The sequence below is a fragment of the Branchiostoma lanceolatum genome, chromosome 7, assembly GCF_035083965.1.
Source record: "Branchiostoma lanceolatum isolate klBraLanc5 chromosome 7, klBraLanc5.hap2, whole genome shotgun sequence".
Taxonomy (NCBI): Eukaryota; Metazoa; Chordata; class Leptocardii; order Amphioxiformes; family Branchiostomatidae; genus Branchiostoma; species Branchiostoma lanceolatum.
The window spans coordinates 5,048,167-5,071,828 of NC_089728.1; the positions used below are offsets into that span (position 1 = coordinate 5,048,167).

Below are 23,662 nucleotides of genomic sequence, written 5' to 3' on the forward strand. Positions count from 1 at the left end.
AAAGTTCAACTGGGCATACACGTGTACATATGTCACCAACGTTGGCTTGATCAAAAGTGTGGGTCTCTTTGGTGGTCTTCTCTTTTGATCAGAAATGTGTAGTTGTCCTTTCTTGTCAGCTTTCTGAAGACATTTCTTCAATGAAGACAGATCGTGCTTGTGGATTCTCTGTCTCTTACTGATAAGAATCCATCCCAACACATGGCCACTCGTGGAGCCCTGTGACTTGTGAAAGCCTGCCGTGGGGAGCCACCAAGCGCAGGGAATGCCCATAAGGTCTGCATCAATCACGCCCACATGGTCCGATATACCGATGATCTTTATTGCCTCCTATCCGTCCATTTTATTAGATCTTAGGATGAATTTGTATGGCCCTTGGCGCTATCAGTTCTTGACAGCCTCATCCTTTCATAGCCTCTGCTTTGCACTGAGAATGTCCAATGAATTACAGGCTATGCCAATGAAGAGAAAAGTTGTGGAACTCTGTTACACTCACTATTTAATTTGTTATCAGGGTATATTTGTCTAATATATTAGTTATTAGGTTAGTATAGAGAATTTTCACTTCTAACAAACTCACATATAGCCTGGAATCCATCCTAGTCTAGCTCCAGTTTGCTCCAGTGATTGTGTCCAGAATAGTCCACTGTTCCCAAGTTTGTTAGTTTCTTCCTGCATTATTTTAGGAATCGGTGAGAACAAGCTTGACGGAACATACACTCGCATGCTACAAATCCTGGAAACACCACCTGACTAAAGTGGAATTGTATGGAACATTACCAACTGTATCATCAAACATACGAGGGCCAGGCTTGCAGGACATTGCTACAGAAACAAAGATGAGCTTGTAAGCGAACTCTTCCTCTGGACACCAACTCATGGACACTCCAGTGTCGGGCAACCGCGACGGACCTACATGGACCAACTTGGCGGGGGCGTACATGTAGGGGGGAGGGCTGAAGACCTAGAGCACTGAAGGGCGAACCGTGTCATCTGAAGGGACAGAGGAGCCTTGGTCCAGGCAATCCGCCCGACATGATGATGATGATGATGTAGTAGAAGCAGTGTAACAGGATCAACAACTTCCAACTGCCTGTTTGAACCCTGGATTTACATGTACCATGTCATTAAAAGGACCTTGTGACTTGGAGCCAATCAGAAATCTGTTTTTAGTCGGTACCCTGAAATCACATTCTGACCATTTTGAAGTGGGTTTTACAAGTTGAATACAACTGTTTTTTGAGTGTGGCAAAGAGATCCATAGAAAAGTGATTCAACAATTTCCTAGTATTTTAGATGTTCATACTATTGTTTGCTGATATTTGTTCTCGCAGTGTTAGACTTCCTGTTCCCTCCCTTGTGTATGGTTATATTTTAGATGTAGTTAACGACTACGGAGGCAGAACAGGCATAGAACACTACTGACAGTGTATTTTCCATCTTGACACTGATGTATCGGTTGACTGGCCATAAAAGCGAGTTGCTTTTCATGTGACTGCTTCATTTAACGTTCCCTTTAATCCACTGACACAATCAGATCCACTCCGTTAAATGCTGCGTATAAATCAGAGGCACTTTGTTTCTGCATATCTTTTCAAACTGCCGGCAAAACGGCATTCTTTTCAACGTAGATTTACATCCGAAAAGTTGACGTCTTTAAACGGAGACCATTTAGTGACATTGCATGCGATTCAAAGGGAAACACATTAGGATAGTTTATGGAAAAGTTTTATTTGTGGAGCCGTTTTTGTGAAAGTGATCATGTGTTGTAAATCTTTGTACATGTTTCTTTTAGATATACTTGAAGGCTGACATGAATCAGGATCATTGTATTTTATCTTCTTCATAAGAAGATCCACTCAATCACACATACTGTCTAAAGGCATCGTGACTGCGTTTCAGCACTCCGTCCATTCAAGCCGGAGTTGGAGACGTTTTATTGAAGAAGGAAATGTCTTCGGTGCCTGAAGGGACCCATGTTTCATGAACTTTTGAATGTAGAAAGGTCAGGGTAGGTCTGTTGGATTGTGCCCCCAAGATACTGGCATATTTCCAGGGCAGAATGGACTTCTGTGGGAGGGTAAAAAAAATCTCTTACTTATCGTAGATAGCTGGCAGTACTTACAAAACCATGACTTATGATGGTTGTATAGCCAAGTTTACTTTACAGTCTTTTTGTGCGATAATTCACACTGGAAGGTTATGAGGGGTTACACTGCCGCTGTATATTAAGTCGTTCATAATGTAGCCAAGGAGTTGTGTAGGTCAAAGACGTCTGATTCACTGTCCTCAACTAAAATATTTGAGTGCAGTTTCGCAGTTTTGAAACTTCTTGCTCTGTGGTCAAGAAGGCAAGAATGTCAATTGTATCAGATCTGCAGAAAGGTACCTCTCTCTACCTCAACTCGTCAATCCTTAGAGCCTGTGCTTTTAGAATGAAGGGGAAGTGCAGACATATGTACTTGGCTTGTAGAATAGTTGAATACAGCTTCGCCCTGTGAGTTTTAAAACTTCTCACTGCATGGTCAACAAGGCAAGGATGTTGAGTGTATCGGATCCCGGAAAGGTACCTCTCTCTCCCTTAACTCTGACTCAAGTCAAACCTAGGAGCCTTTACTTGAATGTGCTTTTAGAATGAAGGGGAAATGCAGCCATGTCTGGCTTGTATAATAGTTGAATGCAGTTTCGTCCTGTGAGTTTTAAAACTTCTCACTCCATGGTCAACAAGGCAAGGATGTCAAGTGTATCGGATCCGCAGAAAGGTACCTCTCTCTCCCTTAACTCCGACCCAAGTCAAACCTAGGAGCCTTTACTTGAATGTGCTTTTAGAATGAAGGGGAAATGCAGCCATGCCTGGCTCATAGAATAGTTGAATGCCGTTTCACCCTGTGAGTTTTAAAACTTCTCACTCCATGGTCAACAAGGCAAGGATGTCAAGTGTATCGGATCTGCAGAAAGGTACCTCTCTCTCCCTTAACTCCTACCCAAGTCGATCCTAGGAGCCTTTGCTTGAATGTGCTTTTAGAATGAAGGGGAAGTGCGGCCATGTCTGGCTCATAGAATAGTTGAATGCCGTTTCACCCTGTGAGTTTTAAAAATTCTCGCTCAGTGGTCAAGGGAGGATGTGGAGTGTATCGGATCCGCAGATGTGTACTTCTCTCTCTCCCTTAACTCGTCGATCCTTAGAGCCTTTGCTTGAATGTGCTTTTAGAGTGGAGGGGAAATGTAGCCATACCTGGCTGGTACGGAGAGCTTATCTCCTCCACGCATGCATATCCTGCGGCGACAGAAGTGGACGAGAAGTACACCAGCACTGACTGGGGGATTACCAAGCCGTGCTGCACTACTTAATTGCCCTCCCACAAGGAGTTAGCTCAGGCCCTGGATGCACGTAAGGAGATAGCGTAGGACCCTAGGCAGCCACGTCTCGAACAAAGAGATAATTTAGAGCTTGTTGGTGGTGGTGGGAAGCTCCCCAAGGAACATTCAAGAAAAAGATCTGCCGACAAGTAACTCTTATAGTCGTTCTCTGAAATCCCTTCTTAGGGAAAGATCTTAGAAAAGATGAAGTGCTTGAGAGGGGTCAGGTATGAATGGTGTACGATCAGTATCTGAGCCTGGGGAGAAAAACGCCTCCGGTGATGGAATATTGTTCCTAACATAACAGGAGTGATTAGGAAATAATAACTCTCGGCAAGACATTTATTCAGTATTAGAATGGGTTTCTCTATTTCAAAATAAGTATTGGAAAGTTTTGATAAAGAGTTTTTCCAGCTCCTTTCTTCTATGGCCAGTGTTGTAGCTGCAGGCTAAGCATTACAATGGAAATGGAAAAAAGAAGCAAGTTACTGGGATATTGCTTCATTATTGTGCTCTAGACTAAACTTAATTTGTCTTATGAAAGCATAAAAGGGAATTTCAAGACCCTCGCAATATTCAGAGGCAGCAGGAATACTTGCCTGAAGGCAAATTGCTTGTAATGTTACCATGAACGGTAAATCACAGCTGTAACAAGGCCTTTATCTGTAGTATAATGCAACATGTCCAAGCTGGGAGTACATGTAGGTAAGCATTTCCCTTGAGGTCTCAGTTCAGAGTTTCTTTTTACTACTCGGGGCCTGTCTGACTCTTTCTCAGGAGCAGCGCTTCTCCAAACGTCATTTTCCGGACAATCCATTGTTTCCGGTAGAAAGGGATGCCTTGACACTAACCGACAGACTAAGCTGACATTTTCTGTGGAAATGTTGTTTTTGGTAAAAACCATCATCAAAAGCAATTTTCTCCCAATAATTGCTATTTGGGGGGCATACTTCACAAGCTGCTGCATGGAAAAGACAAATTTTTCTAGGATGATAACTGACACAGCAATGAAGCTCATAATTTTGTCTGTGTATGGCCATGTTAATTTGATTTGATTATATATGTGACAGCTGTGGACAACATTCAGTACTAAGAACTGTGATAGTTGTGGAAATGTATTCAGGACTATGGACTGTTACAGTTGTGGACACCATTCAGTACCAAGGACAGTGATAGTTGTGTACAATATTCAGTACTAAGACTGACTTTTGTGGAGAAATATTCAGTACTAAGGATAGTCATAGTTGTGGACAGCATTCAGTACTAAGGACAGCGATAGTTGTAGACTTCATTCAGGACTAAGGGTAGTGCTTGCTGCAGACAACATTCAGTACTAAGGACAGCGATAGCTGTGTACAACATTCTAAGGACTGTGACAGTTGTGGAAAATATTCAGTACCAAGGACAGTGATAGGTGTGGAAAAGTATTCAATACTAAGGACAGTGATAGTGTTAGACTTCATTCAGTACTAAGGACAGTGATAGCTGTAGACTACATTCAGTACTAAGAACAGAGACAGTTGTGGACAACATTCAGTACCAAGGACGGTGATAGTTGTTGACAACAACATCCAGTACTAAGGACAGTGACAGTTGTGGACAACATTCAGTACTAAGAACAGTGATAGCTGTAGACTTCATTCAGTGCTTAGGACAGTGATAGTTGTGGAAACATTCAGTACTAAGGATTGTGACAGTTGTGGATAATATTTAGTACTTCGGACAGTTATAGCTGTGGACAATGTTCAGAACTAAGGACAGTAATTATAGTTGTAGACACCATTCAGTACTAAGGACAGTAATTATAGTTGTAGACACCATTCAGTACTAAGGACAGTGACAGTTGTGGACAACATTCAGTTCCAAGGACAGGGATTGTCGTGGAAAGTATTCAGTACTAAGGACAGTGATAGTTGTGGAAACATTCAGTACCATGGACAGGGATAGTTGTGGAAAGTATTCGGGTCTAATTTAGGACAGTAATAGTCGTGTACAACATTCAGTACTAAGGACAGTGATAGCTGTGGACAACATTCAGTACAAAGGACACTGAAGAGTTTTGGACAGTAGTATGGACAGAGATAGCTTGGGACAAAAGTACCAATGATGATTTAAGAAATCTGTCAACCTTAACCCTTGTCCTGCAGGACTCCTACATATAGGGGTTGCACATTACAGAGCCTTTATGTAGGTCCCATGTATGTACAGGTTACGTATATGAACACATCACACCGCAACGAAATGTACCAAATGCGGAAGTAACAATGCCACAGTAGCAGACAAAAAGTCAAGGGAAAATGACCTGATTAAGACATCAAATTAATAAAATAAATTGCGTTAAAAAAAATGCCAGCAGGACATGGGTTAAGCCTGCTAACAGTGCCAGAAGCCCTCTACCTAGCCCCTTCATTGTGAAGAGTTATCTAAAATGAACCCAGCAACAGTTCAGGATTTATGGAGGAGACTTGGTTAATTTGATCCAATTCCTCCCATCCATCTATCCAGGGGAAGGAACCTTGATAGGATTGCTTATCCTGTAATCTTGTTACTCCATGTTCTGGGTAAAAAAATCAATACTGTCAACAGCAAGCTTCATTTCAAACGCTTCCCTACAACAGCATTCCTGTCAATGAACTTTGGGAAGTTTTCATCCCGCCTGTATACAGTCCAAACTCTTTGGAAGAAAATGTGTATGCATTGGCGTTATCCCAAGTTGAATGTTTTTTATACAGACTGAAATGTTGTCTTCCTTCTCTGGTGGATTTATGTCTTTCCAAATCCCTTCCCAATATGGGCGCCGTAATCAGTAGAGAGTAGACAAGGAGACCTGGGTCTGGAAAGAATGTGCTTTATTTGGGCGATTCATAACCTGGACAGATGAAGTCATTTTGTGGTTTTGGAAGGGTAACCCGGCAGATAAATCTCCAACTCCCTTCGCCACTCTTTCATCGACAGGTCTATTAGCGTTCATTCGACCAGCGCCAAAGAGGTCAACGTAGGATTTCCACGGATTTCTCATGTGTGGACTTCACATTCAGTAAGCGCCGAAAAGTTTGATACATTTCTGCTTATTTTAGACAGCTTTTTAGAAGGGTTTTTGGCAAAGATACTGTATACTTTTAGAATTGAATGAAGGAGAGTTTGATGTAGTTTTGGATTTGAATTTGGAGTTCTTCTTTAACCGACTAGATAGGGCTATACATCACATATATGTCGAATGGCGTCAGTCTATGGAACGAACCTAGATTGGACTTCTTGTGTACTGAAGCATTACAGAAGTTCAGTTGAAGTCCTCGCTAAGCCCTAAAGTAGACAGATGCGACCCTGTAGGCAGAGGCTCGGGCAGGTTTACAGGAAGTCCGGAGTGAGAGAGCGAAAGCGGTGGCCTCATCGTCTGTGACCTGGAACAAATGAGGATAAAGTATGTTGTTCGTAGATTAAACGGTCACGGCCCCAGAGGGGATTGAGCCCCTGACCATTAGCTGCAAAGCACAGCATGATACCAACTCAGGACTGCTCATATACTTTTCCATCTATGTCAAGCATGACAAGCTATTTATTCTGCAGTAAACCACAGTTGCCGAAGAGAGGGTGAGGTCGCAGGTATTGAAATGGTGTTCTGTGAATGTTGAAATTTTCGCCGAGGTTTTATGGATTCATGGATTTCGCAATAACCTCTTCACCGCAAACTTAAAACGACTGCAAAAATGATTGTTCTGTCTTCTGCTCTCTTACCCGTTGTTTCAGCCGCAATCTTAAAACCAACGTGAGCAAACACTCCATTTTCTCCCTACTGCGAAATTAGTAATATCTATATATTATAGTAATGATAATATCTATATAAGACCTTAAACAAAACCAGCTGTACAAGCTGTGCATCTTTTTCTCTATATTCTCAGAATCTAAAAATGACTTTATTGGATGAATGTAGGCGGTAGATGTTATGTTTAATTAATGAAAATGGAAATCTGCTTTTCAAAATGGACCCCAACAGTGCACTCAGCATTTAATTTATATTTGGTCCAGAAGAATTATGTGTGTTCCACACCTGCCTTGTGTTGGGTTGATTTTATCTATGGGTTTTAAAGTAGTTGAGGGTATAAATTTTATATATTAATGAAGTGGACCTGTACCAATTCTGAATGCTGAGGGATATTCGCATGCATTCTATCTTAAGTTACATATTTCTGTACACATCTGAAGTATGATGTTTTCTGGTAAGAATTGACATACAACATTTTTTTCCAAATCAGCATCTGAGAAGCGTAAAATATTCTGTGCAGAAAATATGTCAGTACTTACTAATAGTTTCCGTGCCTTTGCTTTTTTTGTTGGCAGGACGAAACATACAAACTACGCTATTCATAACTTTGGCTTCGCTGAAAGAAATTTTGTTTCCATCATGGATGTAAGTGTGGGGGCTCCCAATTGAAACATATGCTCTGCAGCTAAAACAAAAGATAAAGCAGTCATCCTCAACTGTGTTGAAGCATGATGCTTTTTCAAGTAGCTAGTAATGTGGCTTCAATATGTAGCTTGCAGTTTCAGCCAAACACACTGGTTCACCTCTACTCTTCTCGTGAAGTGTGTTAGGTCCTTTTACGTGCTAATGCCTGAAGCTCCCCTGTACACAGGGCCTCCAGCTTAAATGTATGTAATTTTTCCTCATTTGGAGCTCTGATGTGAATGTGATTTTTCAAGAATTTAGTAAATTAGCTAAAAAATCTATTTTATACATGAAAACACACAAAAAAATCATACTCTTCCAAATGCCTAGCTAAGAGTAAGATGAAGAGATTTTGAAAGCTCTCTTTTACTGGTCCAACGTCATTCTCTTCAAGATTTTGTTTCATGTACATTTATATTGCTTTAGACATAATACGGAAACATTTACCTCCTCTGAATAAATGTGGTCAGTAGATGGATTGAAATGGATTCCCAGATTGGTGTTAATTGCTAGACCCTTGTCTGTTGCATTAAGTGGAATTGCTTATACCTGTCCCGCATATATAGATGACAGCCAAATTACAGTAATGTTAGCAGAAGGTAAGAGAAGTTGGCATGCCCTAAGTGGTATCTTGCAATCGCATGCATATAAAGAGACAGTCTGGCAACGCACAACTTGAATTGATGAATACTTGTATTTGCTTTGTTCAACTGTATACATGTCAGATGTCAGCGTGCCCGACAACTTGACTAATTGGGAACGGTACAGAACTTTCGCATCGAGCAGGATTGCGCGTCGCCAACCAATCGCGGGAAAGGACAGAACGCGAGGAAATGAAGAGTAATCCGATGTCAGATCACTTTGCTAATTGGTCTGTGGCAAGAAATCGATGGATTGTCGGAAAGGGATGCAATCTTGGCTTGTTTGAACAGGCCGTGGAAGGTGTTAAGGAAGGAGGCAGTTGTCGATTCATTCCCTTGCAGGGTGACTACATTAGCAGAATGACATCCTTTGATATGTGGCCTCTCATAAGGTGGCAACGCAGCATAACACACCCAGAAGGTAATTGAACTCCTGGATAGCAGATTCTACCCATTTAGGCCAAGATAAGAAGCCATCTATGTTTTTTGTCTACCTACAGGTAGCAAGATTGCTCTCGTATTTTCTGTAAATTGAATAACTCAGTCTTGTGCTAGTAAAATGCCACAGCCTCGTGCATCTTGTACGTAAATAGGTTGTGTTATCAATGGATTTTCAAATGTAAGCTTACATTAATCTCCATCTGTATTTAAAGAAAAAAACATCAATCATTTTCACAGTTTAGCAGGGGGACAGCATAGCAATGAGGTGAACCAAGGATTGGGCACAACAGGAACATTAATTTGCATATTAATGAGGTGAACCAAGGATTGGGCATAACAGGAACCTAAATTTCAATGAAAATGAGGTGAACTAAGGATTGGGCACAACAGAAACATGAATTAGCATAAAAATGACGTGATCTAAGGATTGGACACTACAGAAACATAAATTTGCATAGCAATGAGGTGAACTATGTATTACACACAACAGAAACATAAACTTGCATAACAATTAGGTGAACTAAGGATTGGACACAACAGAAACAGGACTTAATACATAACCAGAGCAAAAAAGTTTTTTTCTAGAAATTCCCCTGTCCCTGAACTTGGGCTTCCTTATTAACATTCGAGTCTAGTCACCAGTTGTGGTCGTTATTATACAGGGCAATTAAAGTCGGGTGTTCCAATTGAATCCTGGCTGTACAGCTCGCCTCACCCTATTGATTACACCCATGTTCAAGCGGAGGACGCAATCAGGCAATATCGGAGATGAAACTGTCACCTTGGCGGGCTGGTATGGGACGTATATCTCCATGTCCCCGGTAAATTCAGCTGACTGTGCTATGCTTGGACTGAGGTGGTCGCAAGTTACTCTAAGTGTACAATTGTAGACTGTTATTACCTTGACTAAGAAGGTTATGTTTTCGGTAGCATTTGTGTTTGTGGCTGTCAGTCTGTCTTACAGGTGTAGGTGGTTTGTCTCAATATTTTGTATGTGTGTGCAGGTCTTGATTAGACCTGGAAATTTTTAGAATTTGGGCCCCCTAGCAGCTTGTTATGGTACTGCAGTGTAGCTTCCTATTTTGATATCTCGTGCTCTGGACAAGCTATGGTCACAATTTTGGGGTTGTATTGGTCTTTTTTTAATGAAACTCAAAGGCCTGTGGGCCAAAGATATAACTGACCCAGTCTGGCATACAAAAGACTTTTTCAGCCACATCATGAGTTAAGCTTGAGAGTTCATCTGCGTTGGTAGATTTTATTCCTAGACAAAGACTAGACAGTGTAGTTGAAAATTCGGGTATGTCTCACTTTTTCTTGTGTTGGAAATTACCAATAAAATTCTGCTTCTGATCATGAAGGACTAGACTAGGAAGTATTTTAAGGTGCTTTGTGAGAATGAAGATTATAAAAGTAGCATCAGAGGTTGGAGGAAAGAAAGAATGGCAAAAGGAATTTGAAAATTATACCTATTACTAGTTAGCCTCCGTTGCAGCTTCAAGCCTTCCCAAAAACGTGCACCATCAGTCAATTTGACAAAATCTTTTTTGAGTAGTATTTTCAAGGATGAAGTACATGTATGATACATGCATGTTTACGATTGTAAAGCCATTATAGGATACAATTTGACAGGATAATCACATATCCAAAAAATATATTGTTTTTAACAGAACTATGACCTGTGGAATCTTTGAAGCAATTTTGCTAGTTTCTATCAGACACAAACTGGGTGGTAAACTGTGTATCTAATTCCTCTTCGAGACTGTTGAATACAACACCGAATTCCAAACATATGAACACAAAGACCAGCTTACATGGCTGAACCCGTTTCCCATTTGCCCCATGCAGAGAAATGAAGGTTATGATTCTAAGGCTATACCCCTGCTTAAGGTTTGATAATGTCATATCAGGACTATGTGTAGTGATCTCTACACATGTAGGTAGACAATATTGTAAATGCAGAAATGTTCGCAGTGGTTTTATGTTTGCGGTTTTCGTGGTGAACTCTTTACCATGAACTTAAAACCACTGCAAAAAGTGTTTCCATTTTGTGACTAGTGCTACCGTTGTTTTTCAAACGCAAAGTTAAAACCACTGAGAACACTCCATTTTCTCCTTACCGTGAAATTAAATCCCTGTGAACATTGCTGCATTTACATTATATAGCAAATGATTTATATAATTATCATTATCTCATGACATTATCACAAGACCTAGAAATAGATCCTTGCTAGAAATAGATTTATCGGAACATGTCAAACCAAACCAAGTAAGAATGCATTTTAGGGTCACATTTACAAGTAACAATATGCCACCGCTATATTTAGTTTGGAATATCACAGCCAAACGTCCACCGAAATGTAAATGTACAAGTTGGGAGTGATGGTTTAGCCAGTTGTTCCTTCCCACTTTTTATTACTACTGTCGAGTCAGCTCAGACTGGAGGGTGATCACCTACTTCATGTCCTTTTGATTCTAGTTCTCCATAGAATTCAACCAGATCTACTGTCGTGTATCACATAGAAATACAGTCATCAGCCCAGTATGACGTACGAGTAGAATTGCAAAAAACAGCACTTGGTAAGGGGTGATACATGTGTTACACATATTGCCTTTATGTATGTTGTATCACAATGACTGGCCCCCTATAAGCATACATGTATCACAGCTACAAACAGATCGTCAGTTATTACCTATTATTAGTTGTCATCTGGCAAGGTAAGCTGTCTTGCCAGCTTTACTTTATAATTGGGTAAAAGGTGAGCCCGTTATATGCCAGAATCAATGTATAAGACCCTCAGTTGACGAATTCTGCTTGGCTACTTTGAAACGTTCGTCAGTGGACTGGCGGTCTCCCATGGCTTTAATCAATGAAGAGTGGTGTGGGATCCCTCGAAAGCAGGGGAGCCATGATTCTAATGCATGGCGACAAGCGCGGCCGGTGCTCTGCATACCATTTTTGCCTCCGTGCTTATCTTTCCTCGCAGCTGTGAAGGTCAGGGGAAGGGAACCTGCCGGTGGTGTCAAATATTAGCTCTCCCTGCCCATCAGACGTCGTTTTCGCCGCAGAACCCGTATTTTAGCGCCCGAAGACGCGCGTGTGAAACCAAGCCTTTCAGCACCCCAAAGTTGTTACGGAAAAGCTGGTAATGACAATCCGGGGACTGTGTGGCCATCCGTCATGAGATGGGGATAGTGATTTTGTAGGCAGCAGTGTCCTAGAGGGGGGAAAACCCAGCAGGCACTACATCGGATGATCTATGACGCTATTGTTTATGCAGGGGAGATGGCACTCTCTCACTCCCGGATCAGATGAAATTGCCTGATAGTGACAGCTAGTGTGCGAGGTACGTGTCGATTTAAGTAGCCGACACAGACAATTATGCCAGGGTGGACGTGTGCGCATTATTAACAGCTGGTGCGGGCCCTGTCTCTCGCCTCTGAGGTGTCTCCATAAGTCGGCACGCCGTGGGAGTTAGGGTGTCTCGTCACCCTTTTAAGCTGCCCCTCGTCGCGTCAATAAAGTTTCTCTGCAGATCACTTGACCTAAATGTCTTATTTGCAGATGTTAAAAATCTCGGGAACAGCCCTGCCTTCTGCGATGTTAAAAGCCTCCAAGTTTGCGAGTCGTGTGATTTCTGCGTCCATTACCCTTTCCGCGGAGTTCATAGGTAATACGAGCAGGGGGCGAGCGCCGTGTGCGCATGTTGATTGGTTGTGCTGATTAGCCCTCCCCGCTGGGACTCAGAACGCCACTGGCAATCGTGCTGTGAAGTGGGGAGAGGTCAAAGGTTGCCTGGCTAACTGCCTACCTCAGAAGCTCGGTAAAAGCATTCTCTTGGCCGTAGTCCCCCCATTTGGATACATGTATGTACGTACGTGTGTTTGACTCTTCTGTATTATGTTTGGGCTATATATGTGCTTCTACATATTCATATATTCATTTAATCAAAATTCTGACGTCTGTATGTCTGCGATTCTACTTGTTTCTTCACAACCACTCAAAGCATGTTATCATCAGTTACTCAGGTCTATTTATTTTTGTTTGACCCACATTTACATGAAACAACAGTCTGATTTCTGACATTTGTATTCGTTGTATTGAAAGGGTTTTGAAAGTGCACCATTACTACAACAGTATGTTCTATAGTTGATCTTGCCCAGTCTGTTGAGGAGCTACATGTACGTGATGTAGTCATCTCAAGGTGAGCGAATCGGAGGGTTCTGAATATTAATGACCACTTCCTCTGCATGTACGCTCATTACCGGGGAAGCCGTGCAACAGGGTGTTGTGTAGGTCATTGCACATGGCGGCAGTCGAGCATTACAGAGGACACAACCCTGTTCCTAACCCGACTCTCATGTGGTAAGAACAAGCACCTTGTTGTGCAGGTTGTTTAGATCTCATTGGCGGCACTGTTGTGTCACTATTGGTGCTTTCCCTGGTGCTGAAACCCTTGTGGTTGTGCCCTCCACTGTTGGCCATCCTCCAGGTAAATGTATTACCTTTTCTATACTCCCCTAAGCAGTTGTGTGCATGGACAGAGCCCAGATCTGCCAGCTCCGCTTTGATACAGTAACATTACCAGCACATCGGCATTAGTAGTCAGGGAGCGAATCCGCGGACAAACAAACCGGGACAGTTGCTTTTTACGGCTTACGATTTTCAGACGTGGCATTTGACCAATGGAAAGTAAAGCTAGATAACGGCTAGAAGAACCATTAACCCCGCTTGGTTAAGTCCGGTAATGTTGCATTGTCTCGTTTGCGTAGCCAGCTACAGTTTCTCCTCCTGTTGCTACCTCGCTAGCCTCTTGTTGATGCAAACAGCTGAGGTTGCTACAAGCCCGGGGATTGGTACTGCCCCGGGGCCCCTCAGAATGGTACAGACCAATTAGTGGCATTTCTGGAGACAGGCTCTTGAAGTGTCTGCATAGCTGCTGCCAGAGGTGACAAGTTCTTCTGAGGAAAGCACAGAGTCGTGTTTACATCTTGGTGGCCATTTTTTCTCTCACTAGAAGGTTAAAATTGCCAACGTTATTGTTGTAGTCAAGCTGTTGTATAGCCCATGGTTTCTAGAAGTCACGAATGCAGTTATTTGATGAGGATATACACAAATGTATATCAGCCAATTGTAATCCTAGCACAGCCTGCTTTGTTTAGATAGAAATTATGCTATTTCACTACGTTCTGAAGATTAACAACAGAAGATATTACATTGGAAAATTAAGCATTGGTGATACGTGTGCAGGTAGACATTTTGACCTGTATCTGACTTGTTTTTCACCATTTTGTTTTTCAGGCTAGGTTTGGAAAATTAAGCATTGGCAACACATGTGTAGGTAGACATTTTGACCTGCATCTGACTTGTTTCTCACCATTTTGTCTTTGCCTGTAGGTTTGGGCCATGGAACTTTTGTGGCGGGGGTCATCGCCAGTTCCAAGGAGTGCCAAGGGTTCTCACCGGACGCAGACTTGCACATCTTCCGAGTCTTTACTAACAACCAGGTAAGAATATTCTAAGACATCATTCTGTAACGTCTTCGTCTTGAAATGCTGCCTTCTTACTGGCCTGCTAGAAAGCATATTACTATTAGCACATGTTTGGTTTGCAGTGTTAGGTGAGTACTACATGGTTTGACCACCATGAAAATTTTGTACTTAATTTTACTGATAGTACTGGACAAGTGGCGTATCGGAGACCTGTCTAAATTGATGGTAGGAAGCATCTGTTTAGCCTATTTATGAATGCTGGCCAGCATACATTTCTTCCATACCATTATGACATGTATGATATGTTCATGTACATGTAAACGTATGACAGGAATACATGTATCTTATGCACTCGATGCAAATGACATACAGTTAGAGATGGTGAGAAAATTGTGTACAATTTACTTCAAACAATCAATTTGCAGGTCATCTGGGGCTGGAGTGAAGTAGGAATAAAAGACAATGTTTCAGTCTCACCATTTTTCCTGTCTATAGATGATAGTGGATAAAATAGTCCTTTTTTTCATGTGAGATGTATCACAGTTGTTGGCTGGATCATTCCTGAAAATGATTTGATAGGCCACACCATTTTAATTTCTTGGTTAACGGAATTTTTAAGAAAATGCTTGGTTAGAAAATCAACAGGAAAACAGAATCTCAGAGGAAAGTTTGTACTTTGATGCACACAATTTCAGGGAGTGAACAGGGTCAGGTGCAAGTTTTCACCCCAGCCTTCTGTTTTCGTGATTTTTTTTTGCTAAAATTAAAAAAAAACATATGTTAACCAAGAAATTAAATTGGTGTGGCCTTGGGGAGGCAAAATTGCAAACCCAGAAGTAGCCTCAGTCCAGACATTTCTTTGGGTATTTCTAACCCATGCTGAGATGTTGTCTGCGATGACGTGCCCAGTTCCAAGAACTGGTGACTTGGAGCAATGTAGATGGTCTGAAATGCCACAGCGGCTTAATGTAATCCTGTTAAAGGGAAACATCAAAAGGTGAGGCAATTAGGGGTGGTAGAGAGAGAGCTTTCAGGGTGATTGCCGACTTTCAACCCAATGAGCTTGTCTCGACCCATTGCAAGTCAATCAGATGCATTTAGGTAAAGCAAATTCTTGTAAAGAGTACTGTCTGTGTCTGCCGTGCTTCAAACTATATACAGACATAACATTGAGTCCACAAACATGACTATAACAGATGACACTATAATTCCAGACAAACAGTCTAGTTCCAGAAAACTTCATTTTTGTGGGGGGGGGGGGGGAGATTGAACAAACAGATTATTTTCTCCAAGTATGATGTAACAAAAATGTTAACAAATATCTTGGTAACTATTAGATCTCTCCAGGGACATTTCCGAAGAAGTCTGCAGAATTCTGAAAATGTCAAGCAGAATTCTGCAGACCTCAGACAGAATTTTGGCAAACTGTATATTACATTAGATTAAGATATGTTTCCCTTTAGTTATTGGTATTCTGCATCATGATCCTCATCATATTCTTCATCACGATGTAACAACATTAGTATCAGATTATGTTATTGTCTTCCAAAAAAATTCCTTAAAGTTTTCCAGTATTATACTGTCAGTCTGGAATTAAAGTGTCTCGTGTTGTATCCATTTTAGCCTCTAGAAAGGAAGCCTTGCCCGTTCTGGTTAGTTCAAATAAAGGACAGTTTACAGGCATGTTACTGTAGATGATGTCGTAGCCAAGTATTAAAGGCACTGAAGGCATCTTTGCCCTCGTATGTCCCAATCGTATATATATTTGTCTATTTGAATACATGTCGCTGTCATGTCTGCTACCCGGGGAAACTGGTTATGAATACTGGTAGCCAAAGCGATGCCTATCTCTCCACATTATCACGTCTCTACTAGCCGTCTATGGGAATGGAGGAGTCTTTGTAGTACAACAAAATTGATTGCCGGGCTGGTTGGTAAGTCGGTTGGACAGGAGATGGTAGTGATAAGGGCCATGCAGGAATTGATCCGTTTCTGTCAGCGTTTGAGACATGCACGGCAGCCGGCTTCCCCAGTAGATTAGACCCAGGAGGGGCGACAGAGCATAATAGCATTTCCTGCTAACACTTGGTATGTGGTCGTTTGCTTTCTATAGCCTTCTTTTCAATGTGCGCACATGATATGTTCTTATGGTGTATTTCACTCCTGGGTGGAAAAGGATTTAGTCTTTGTGGGGATTGTCACTGGAATTTTAGTGCTTCTTCAAACTGACATAACGACCCTGTCTTTCTTTTCTTTCCCTTTTCGCCGTGTATATATATATATATATATATATATATAAATCATACTGTTCCTTCTTGTATCAACACTCGTTTTATCACTTTTGCCAAGAAGGTTATGTTTTTGGTGCTGTTTGTGTGTCCGTCCGCCTGTCTGTCTGTCTATGGCCAGCATAACTCAAGAAGCAGTGGATGGAGCCTTATGATATTTGGTTGGTTGGCAGGGTTCGGAAAACGATTGTCAACTTCATTATTGAGCCGCCTAGCTACTTTCTATAGTACCGCAGCGGAACTTCATGTTTTTATATCTTTCATTAATTGGCTTGCAAAGTCTTTCAGTCATGTACATGATGACATTGTGCAGTCAGTTAAATAATGTAAAACATTCTCAAAAAGATAGAAATATAGTAAATAGCATGCTGTATTTTGTCAGCTTTAAATGAATATACATGTTAGAATACCGAGGACAGATATAATCTTATTTTACCATGCTATGTAATTCAACCTACTGTTCTTTTTCAGCTTATAATGGATATACATGTACGTGTAAGAATACAGAGGACAGATGTAATCTTTTTTTTTTTAACCTCTGAGAACCAATGACAGTTAAGAATAGAATTTTGACTTTTGAAATGCCCCATAATCTGGGTTCACGTGGCAATAATCAGTTGGAGACACTGGCTCCCTCTGACTGGGTGGAAATGACAGATCGTCAAATAAGTAATGCTGCCTTTCCCGCCTAATTGGCGATAACGGTGTGCGGTCGAACGGCCATTAATCTGCTTCATTTGACGCACCGGTAGGCAGATGCAGCCTGTTGCACGAGCTTTTCCAACCACGCTACGTCTTTCCTTTGCCGCCATCTTGAAGTTTCAGAAGTTCTGGTTAGAGTAACATTGTGATTACACACACACAAATGAGACCATCTCCTTAGCTTTGAATTACGCCCAGGAAAAGTATGTTGTGTTTCTGGTTACCCGACTGATCTGAGCTTGTCCAGCCACTTAACGTCTTTCCTTTGCCGCCATCTTGAAGTTTCAGAAGTTCTGGTTAGCGTAACATTGTGATTACACACACACACACAAATGAGACCATCTCCTTAGCTTTGAATTACGCCCAGGAAAAATTTGTTTTTTTTCTGGTTACCCGACTGATCCGAGCTTGTCCAGCCACGCAACATCTTTCCTTTGCCGCCATCTTGAAGTTTTAGAAGTTCTGTTTAGCGTAACATTGTGATTACACAAATGAGACCATCTCCTTAGCTTTGAATTACACCCAGGAAAAATATGCTGATGTTTCTGGTTTCTTGACTGATCCGAGCTTGTCCAGCCACGCAACGTCTTTCCTTTGCCGCCATCTTGAAGTTCCCGAGGTTCCTATTATTAGTGTATAATCGTGATTACACACACGCGCACACACACACACACACACACACACACACACACACACACACACAAATGAGAGAATCCTTTTCTCCTTCATGGTCATATCGGAAGCTCAACACTGATTTCTCTAGCCCTTAATTATACTTTCTTCTTCGACTATCGCAGTGCACAGATTTTTTACAGATGAAAGCTGTAGTACATGCGTGTACCCATTTCTTTTTCATATGCTTACAGGGGAATACACGGCCAAAGACATTTCTCTTTGATTATGATAGCAATGCTGTTGATAAAGACAACAGTCTGGCAACGTTTCAGAAATGTTTCATAATGTTTATAGCCTGCTTCTGTAACAGTGGATTTAGGTAAGTATTTTAGGCTACAAAGTTACTTATACATACTGTATATTGTTCTGCTATGTTCTGTGCATGTAAAAGAAGAATCAGTCAGCGACCACTATTTTTCATAGCCAGCAAGTGCATTACTTAAATATTTTCCCCTTTTTATGATAATGCCCATTAAACGATGTGATATATATTTAACCTCAACTCGGCTCGTCATTGCTTTTTTGTCCAACTTTTATGTTTCGATATGAAGTAATCCGTGAAGAACGGCACACACTGGCCGCCGTTATTGGGTTGATGGGCGCCGGCAACCCACCCGTAACGAGCAATAAGTGCAATTGCGGCACGGTTGACTTGAGCGCTGCCATTGATAGGCCAGGTCGTGCCATCATTAAATCGGCATTCCCGCCGTTATGACACGGGGAAATTTAGTAGATAGTGGGAAATGGTGCGATCATTCCCTACAAGGTGATAATGTGCCCCGGCGCTAAGGCCTGTTTTGCAGCGGGGTTAATGATCGAGTGTCGGCCCCGATAAAGCTACGCTGTACGTCTCTGTGGCAGATAATTACATGAATATAGCACACAAATAGGTTAGGCAGCAATTCCCTTTCCCAACACTTCATTGAGCAATCGTGCACCCCCTTTATGTGATAGAGTGCTTTATGGTTGAAAAGGGGGTTGTGTCCTATTTTAAATGCAACAATCCCCACAATGCGAAAATAGGTAAATATCTAAACGACTGCTTTCACATGAGAAAAAATACCGAAACTAATGATTAAACAAACTCGATTATAACGCTATATCAAAAGCGTATGCTAGCCCTTATTGTATTGTATTAGTAATTAGGATGTTAAGTTTTATTCTATACTTCTACTTTGTATTATGTTCACGAATTCTTGCCATACTTTGTACCATGTACAATTGTTGTGCAATAAAGTTCTTCTATATAGGGCTGTCTCCAGGTTTATATTTTTTTCTGTCCCCCTTATTGTTAGGGAGCCCATGTTGTTAATTTCCATTGTTAAATCCATCATTTTGAGCCTACAAAAATACATCCACTTTGAGTGTAAGCCCTGTTAATGCAACAAGTTCAATTTGCAACCCTACATGATTATGCAGCAGCATACATTTCCCTTGCCATTTCCAACCATCTGTGTACATTGGATGTCTTTGTGAGTGAGGGCGGGCCTTTATTTGTAGATGCAGATTCGGTTCACTGTCTCCTTGTGAATCTGACTAGTCTTGTATGACAGTCATGTGAGGGCGATCAGTGTCAATGCCACCAGGCAAGAACAAGGGAACGTAGCTTTGCAGCCAGCAAGAAACCAGCTTTGAAACGCGAGTTAATTCCACACCTTTGCCTTGGAAGAACCTGTCAGCTGCCTTTGAATTGCTGTTAATTGATTGGCTAGGGAGTTGCAGGGAAGGTAATGGGACATTGATGTATGTGACAGCGTCAGATATTACCGTTTGATGAACATGATAATTCCTATTGGGCTGTCTGTAGGGATTAGGAATAGATGCATCGTCTGGTAAAATGCATCTTTCATGCGAGCTAAGTAAGTAACGTATCTCACAGAGAGAAATTTGAACATGGGGAATTGACTTAGAGCTTGGTTGAGCAGCTGTTATCAGTATTTATCTGCCTTGATGTGCGTTCGAATTGAAGCGAAATCTTAAGAAACAACATTGGACGTGCCTGTATAGCTTTTCCCTATTTTGAAGAAATAGTGAAATAACACCTAACGAATTTGAAATTTTTGAAGATCATTTTTTTTTTTACTTTCTGGTTTTACTAATTTAAATGCTGTATCATCAATATGCTAGCTAATTATAATGAAAATGTTTCAGAGAAGTTGGGGAGACAATTAAGACTGTGGCTTAGAAATAGACCACATTTACTACATTTGTATGTTTTTGCTGTGCCCTTATTACTCTCAGATTTGAAAGACTGTCATATTATATTTATACATGTAGATACTATTATGTCATGCCTGGGCCTGATACGGGTGTTCCGGACCGTGTGATAACTATCCGGATCACATAGGGTTCGGAAGGGTTATCACACAGGCTTCCATAGAATATTTCGAACGCATTTCGAGCGCGCCAGTTGCGCGGCCGTCGGAAATTCGAATACCAGATTCGGAGATTGGAATCAATGTTGCTACAGTTTTTTGTTCGAGGACACAAAACTCCCTCAACTTCTGGCGCATTCAGCATTGAAATGTGTGTTTTCTCGGGTGGGTATGACCAAGGTATGACATAAATAAAATACAACACGTTGTATTCCGCATCACCCTCGGTCCCAGCCCTCCCGCGGGTCGGATCGCCCTCCGGCCTACGGCCGTCGGGCGATCCGACCCGCGGTCGGGCTGGTACCTCGGGTGATACGGAATACCCCGTGTTGTATTCTATATGTACTTGACATTCAAGGTCTTCTCACTCATGGTATGGACAATGGAGTGTAGTAAAAATAACCATGAGCCAGACAGTCCATAACTTTAATACTCTTTGAAAGTATTTTTTTTAACAGAGCAAGTGTGCTGTTAGCAACTAGAATTGTGCAATGATTAAGCATGCGTCAAGGGAAATATTTGCATAATTAGATCATTAGTACCTTGAGGCCTTAATTGTAGGCTATCGGAGAAACAACTTTATTTTTAAGATTGTAGAAAATAAATGAGCTATGATTAATGATGAAATGCGAGATTGACTATAGTGTAACTCATATAAGACTTTGGGATAAACTAGCCTTGTGTCATTGTTGTTTGATAGTTGTTGCCATACATTGTACATTGTACCATGTGCAATCATCAAGAAATGAGTTTCATTTGTGTCGCGCAATGGCAGGGTGTTTGGGCATGAATCAAATCGAATCCCTTGACATGTCCCAATATTGTGCCCCTGGGTCCAGTTGGGAAAGGCACTTAACACAGATTTCCTCACTTCATTCAGTCGAAAATGAGTCCCTAGCTTCAGTCAGGGGCATCCCTTGGATACAACATTAAATGGAGGTCCTGTGTTGAGGGGATCCACACCCTGAGCACGTAAAAGAAACCCACACACTTATCGATAAGAGTAGGGGTCCTTCCCAGTGTGAGTGGATCAGATAAAGCTGTCTGGCTATGCAGCTTGTACTGTTCAGTACAAACCTAGTGTGCAAACAAACAAAGAAACAAACAAACCAAGACCAAATCATCCAAACATGACTATAATGTAACTCATATACTGTTGTTATCGATAAAATTTTGTAGTTCTAATCGTGGGATAAATACATGATAATTGTCAAGAAGTAAAGTACATTGTATGTTCAATGTTCCCATCCCAGGTCTCCTATACATCGTGGTTCCTCGATGCCTTCAACTACGCCATCCTGAAGAAGATCAACGTGCTGAACCTCAGTATCGGTGGGCCCGACTTCATGGACCATCCGTTTGTGGACAAAGTCTGGGAGCTCACAGCCAACAAAGTCATCATGGTCTCAGCCATCGGCAACGATGGACCACTGTACGGGTAAGACGCATCATCCTTCTTACTTCTTTGCCAGCACATGAGGGCAGCAAGTTTCCATGCATATGTACACAATGTACATGTATTTGTTAGTCACTTACTGACAAAAAGCTCCCATCCCCAGAAGAGATGGCCTACTTTTTGTGTTGGAGGGATCTTTACAGAGTGGATGAAAGTAATTGGATGCTCATTGATATTGTAGATGTCGAATGTGAGGGGGCTTTGGTTGCCTGTACTACTTAGCTGTCCATTAGGGATAACTGGTACCATAGGCCTGTGTTGGTTGGCCACCTGCGGCTGTAATAGGATCTATCACACGTACATGTATGCCTGCAGCTTGGGTTACTACTAGTAGATTTTTTCCTGCCATTTGCTACATTAGCATTCAGGCAGATGTGTAGTTACTGGGGGAATTATTTCAGACTTGTTGAAGATTTGCATTGTAGCTACATGACATTGTAGTCCTAGAAATATGCAGTTCACAGCTGTCTCCAGTTTTAATTTTTTTTCCGTCTCATTGTTTGGGAACCCATGCTGTTGATTTTCGTTGTTGAAGCTGACGAAAATACTTTTTCATCAGTTTCATGTCATGAAGTATAGATTTTTGGACAGCCAGGGTATAATTTTGGGACATATTTATAGAACCAGTACCAATTCTTCAGATGCTGCATATCAGAGAAGTTACATTATGACTATGTGAATCTCTCATCTGCTCGAAAGAATTGATTTTTATGTACATGTGTATAAAAAAAATATATAAGTGAGAAACATGATATCCTCACCTAATCTACAGTAAAGGAAATAAACCAGGCATTTCAATTGGGCCCGCACCAGCTGTCAGCTGTGGAAATTGTATCTGAGTCGGACATTGTCATTCTAATGGCACCTCGCTAATACCATTGAGCCGGGACCATCGGTAAAATCTTAGAAATCCTTCAAAGGGATGTAACTTCATTTGGCCCGGATTAGACAGAATGAGTTGTGACCCTTGAAGCTGCCAAACCGAAAGGTGAGGCTTGCAGAGTGTATTGCGTCTGCCATCTTTAATTTGAAACGAGAACGTGTGAGCGTTAGTGTACACACACACTCCCTGCCCTTAGATATGCACTCTGCATCCTCCCAAATGGAATGGCCGGTGGGGGTAATATTGGTAATGGCGGCCTTGTCCTGTCTACTTGCTCAGAATAATTTGGTAACATCGGCTGTAGGGAAGTACATGTATATCGAAGGTGAAAGATACACCGTTTCAAAAAGGAAAGGAGAAATTTTTACGTGGACTGTAAAAGCAGAAATATGATTGTAGGGATTTGATTTCGCGGTAAGGATAAGATGGCAGTTCCAAGTTTGTGGTTGAAAGAAAAGTAGTGTAGGCAGTAGACAGAAAAAAAGAGACATTTATGCAGTGATTCGCAGTTAAGAGGTCATAGCCCTAGCCATCACATACTAGGCTAGTATGTTAGTGATCATCTCCTTCCCTTCTTCCTTTAATTCATCCCAGCTATCTACATGTACCTCCCATAAGATTTAGTCAGTAGTAATGGACTAGTACTGCTGATGGACTTTACCACACTAATTTTAGGAAGGGGGTGTCGACCTGTAATGCTGCAGTACCTGAAAATACTGCTGGGAGGCCCAAAATTACCATGTTTCTTTGGGACCTCAATAACTACTCACGTACCAAAATTCAAACAAATCCATCAAAAGGATCTTGAGTCATACATGTAGGTGTGAACATACAGACACCACAGCCAAAAACAGTACCCCTGTCGGAGGTGAACCTCCTTACCGGAGGTAATGATTATGAC

The 23,662-nt window shown here is 41.5% G+C and overlaps 1 protein-coding gene across 1 annotated transcript in view; it reads left to right on the plus strand.

Annotated features, from left to right (window-relative positions):
* The window catches only part of LOC136438334 (membrane-bound transcription factor site-1 protease-like), a 99,098-nt gene that overhangs the window by 46,285 nt on the left and 29,151 nt on the right, over positions 1-23,662 (plus strand). Inside the window, exons 9-10 of the mRNA XM_066433099.1 lie at positions 14,288-14,397; positions 21,676-21,860. Of these exons, the coding sequence (XP_066289196.1) occupies positions 14,288-14,397; positions 21,676-21,860 (295 nt within the window). The remainder of the gene's footprint in view (positions 1-14,287; positions 14,398-21,675; positions 21,861-23,662) is intronic.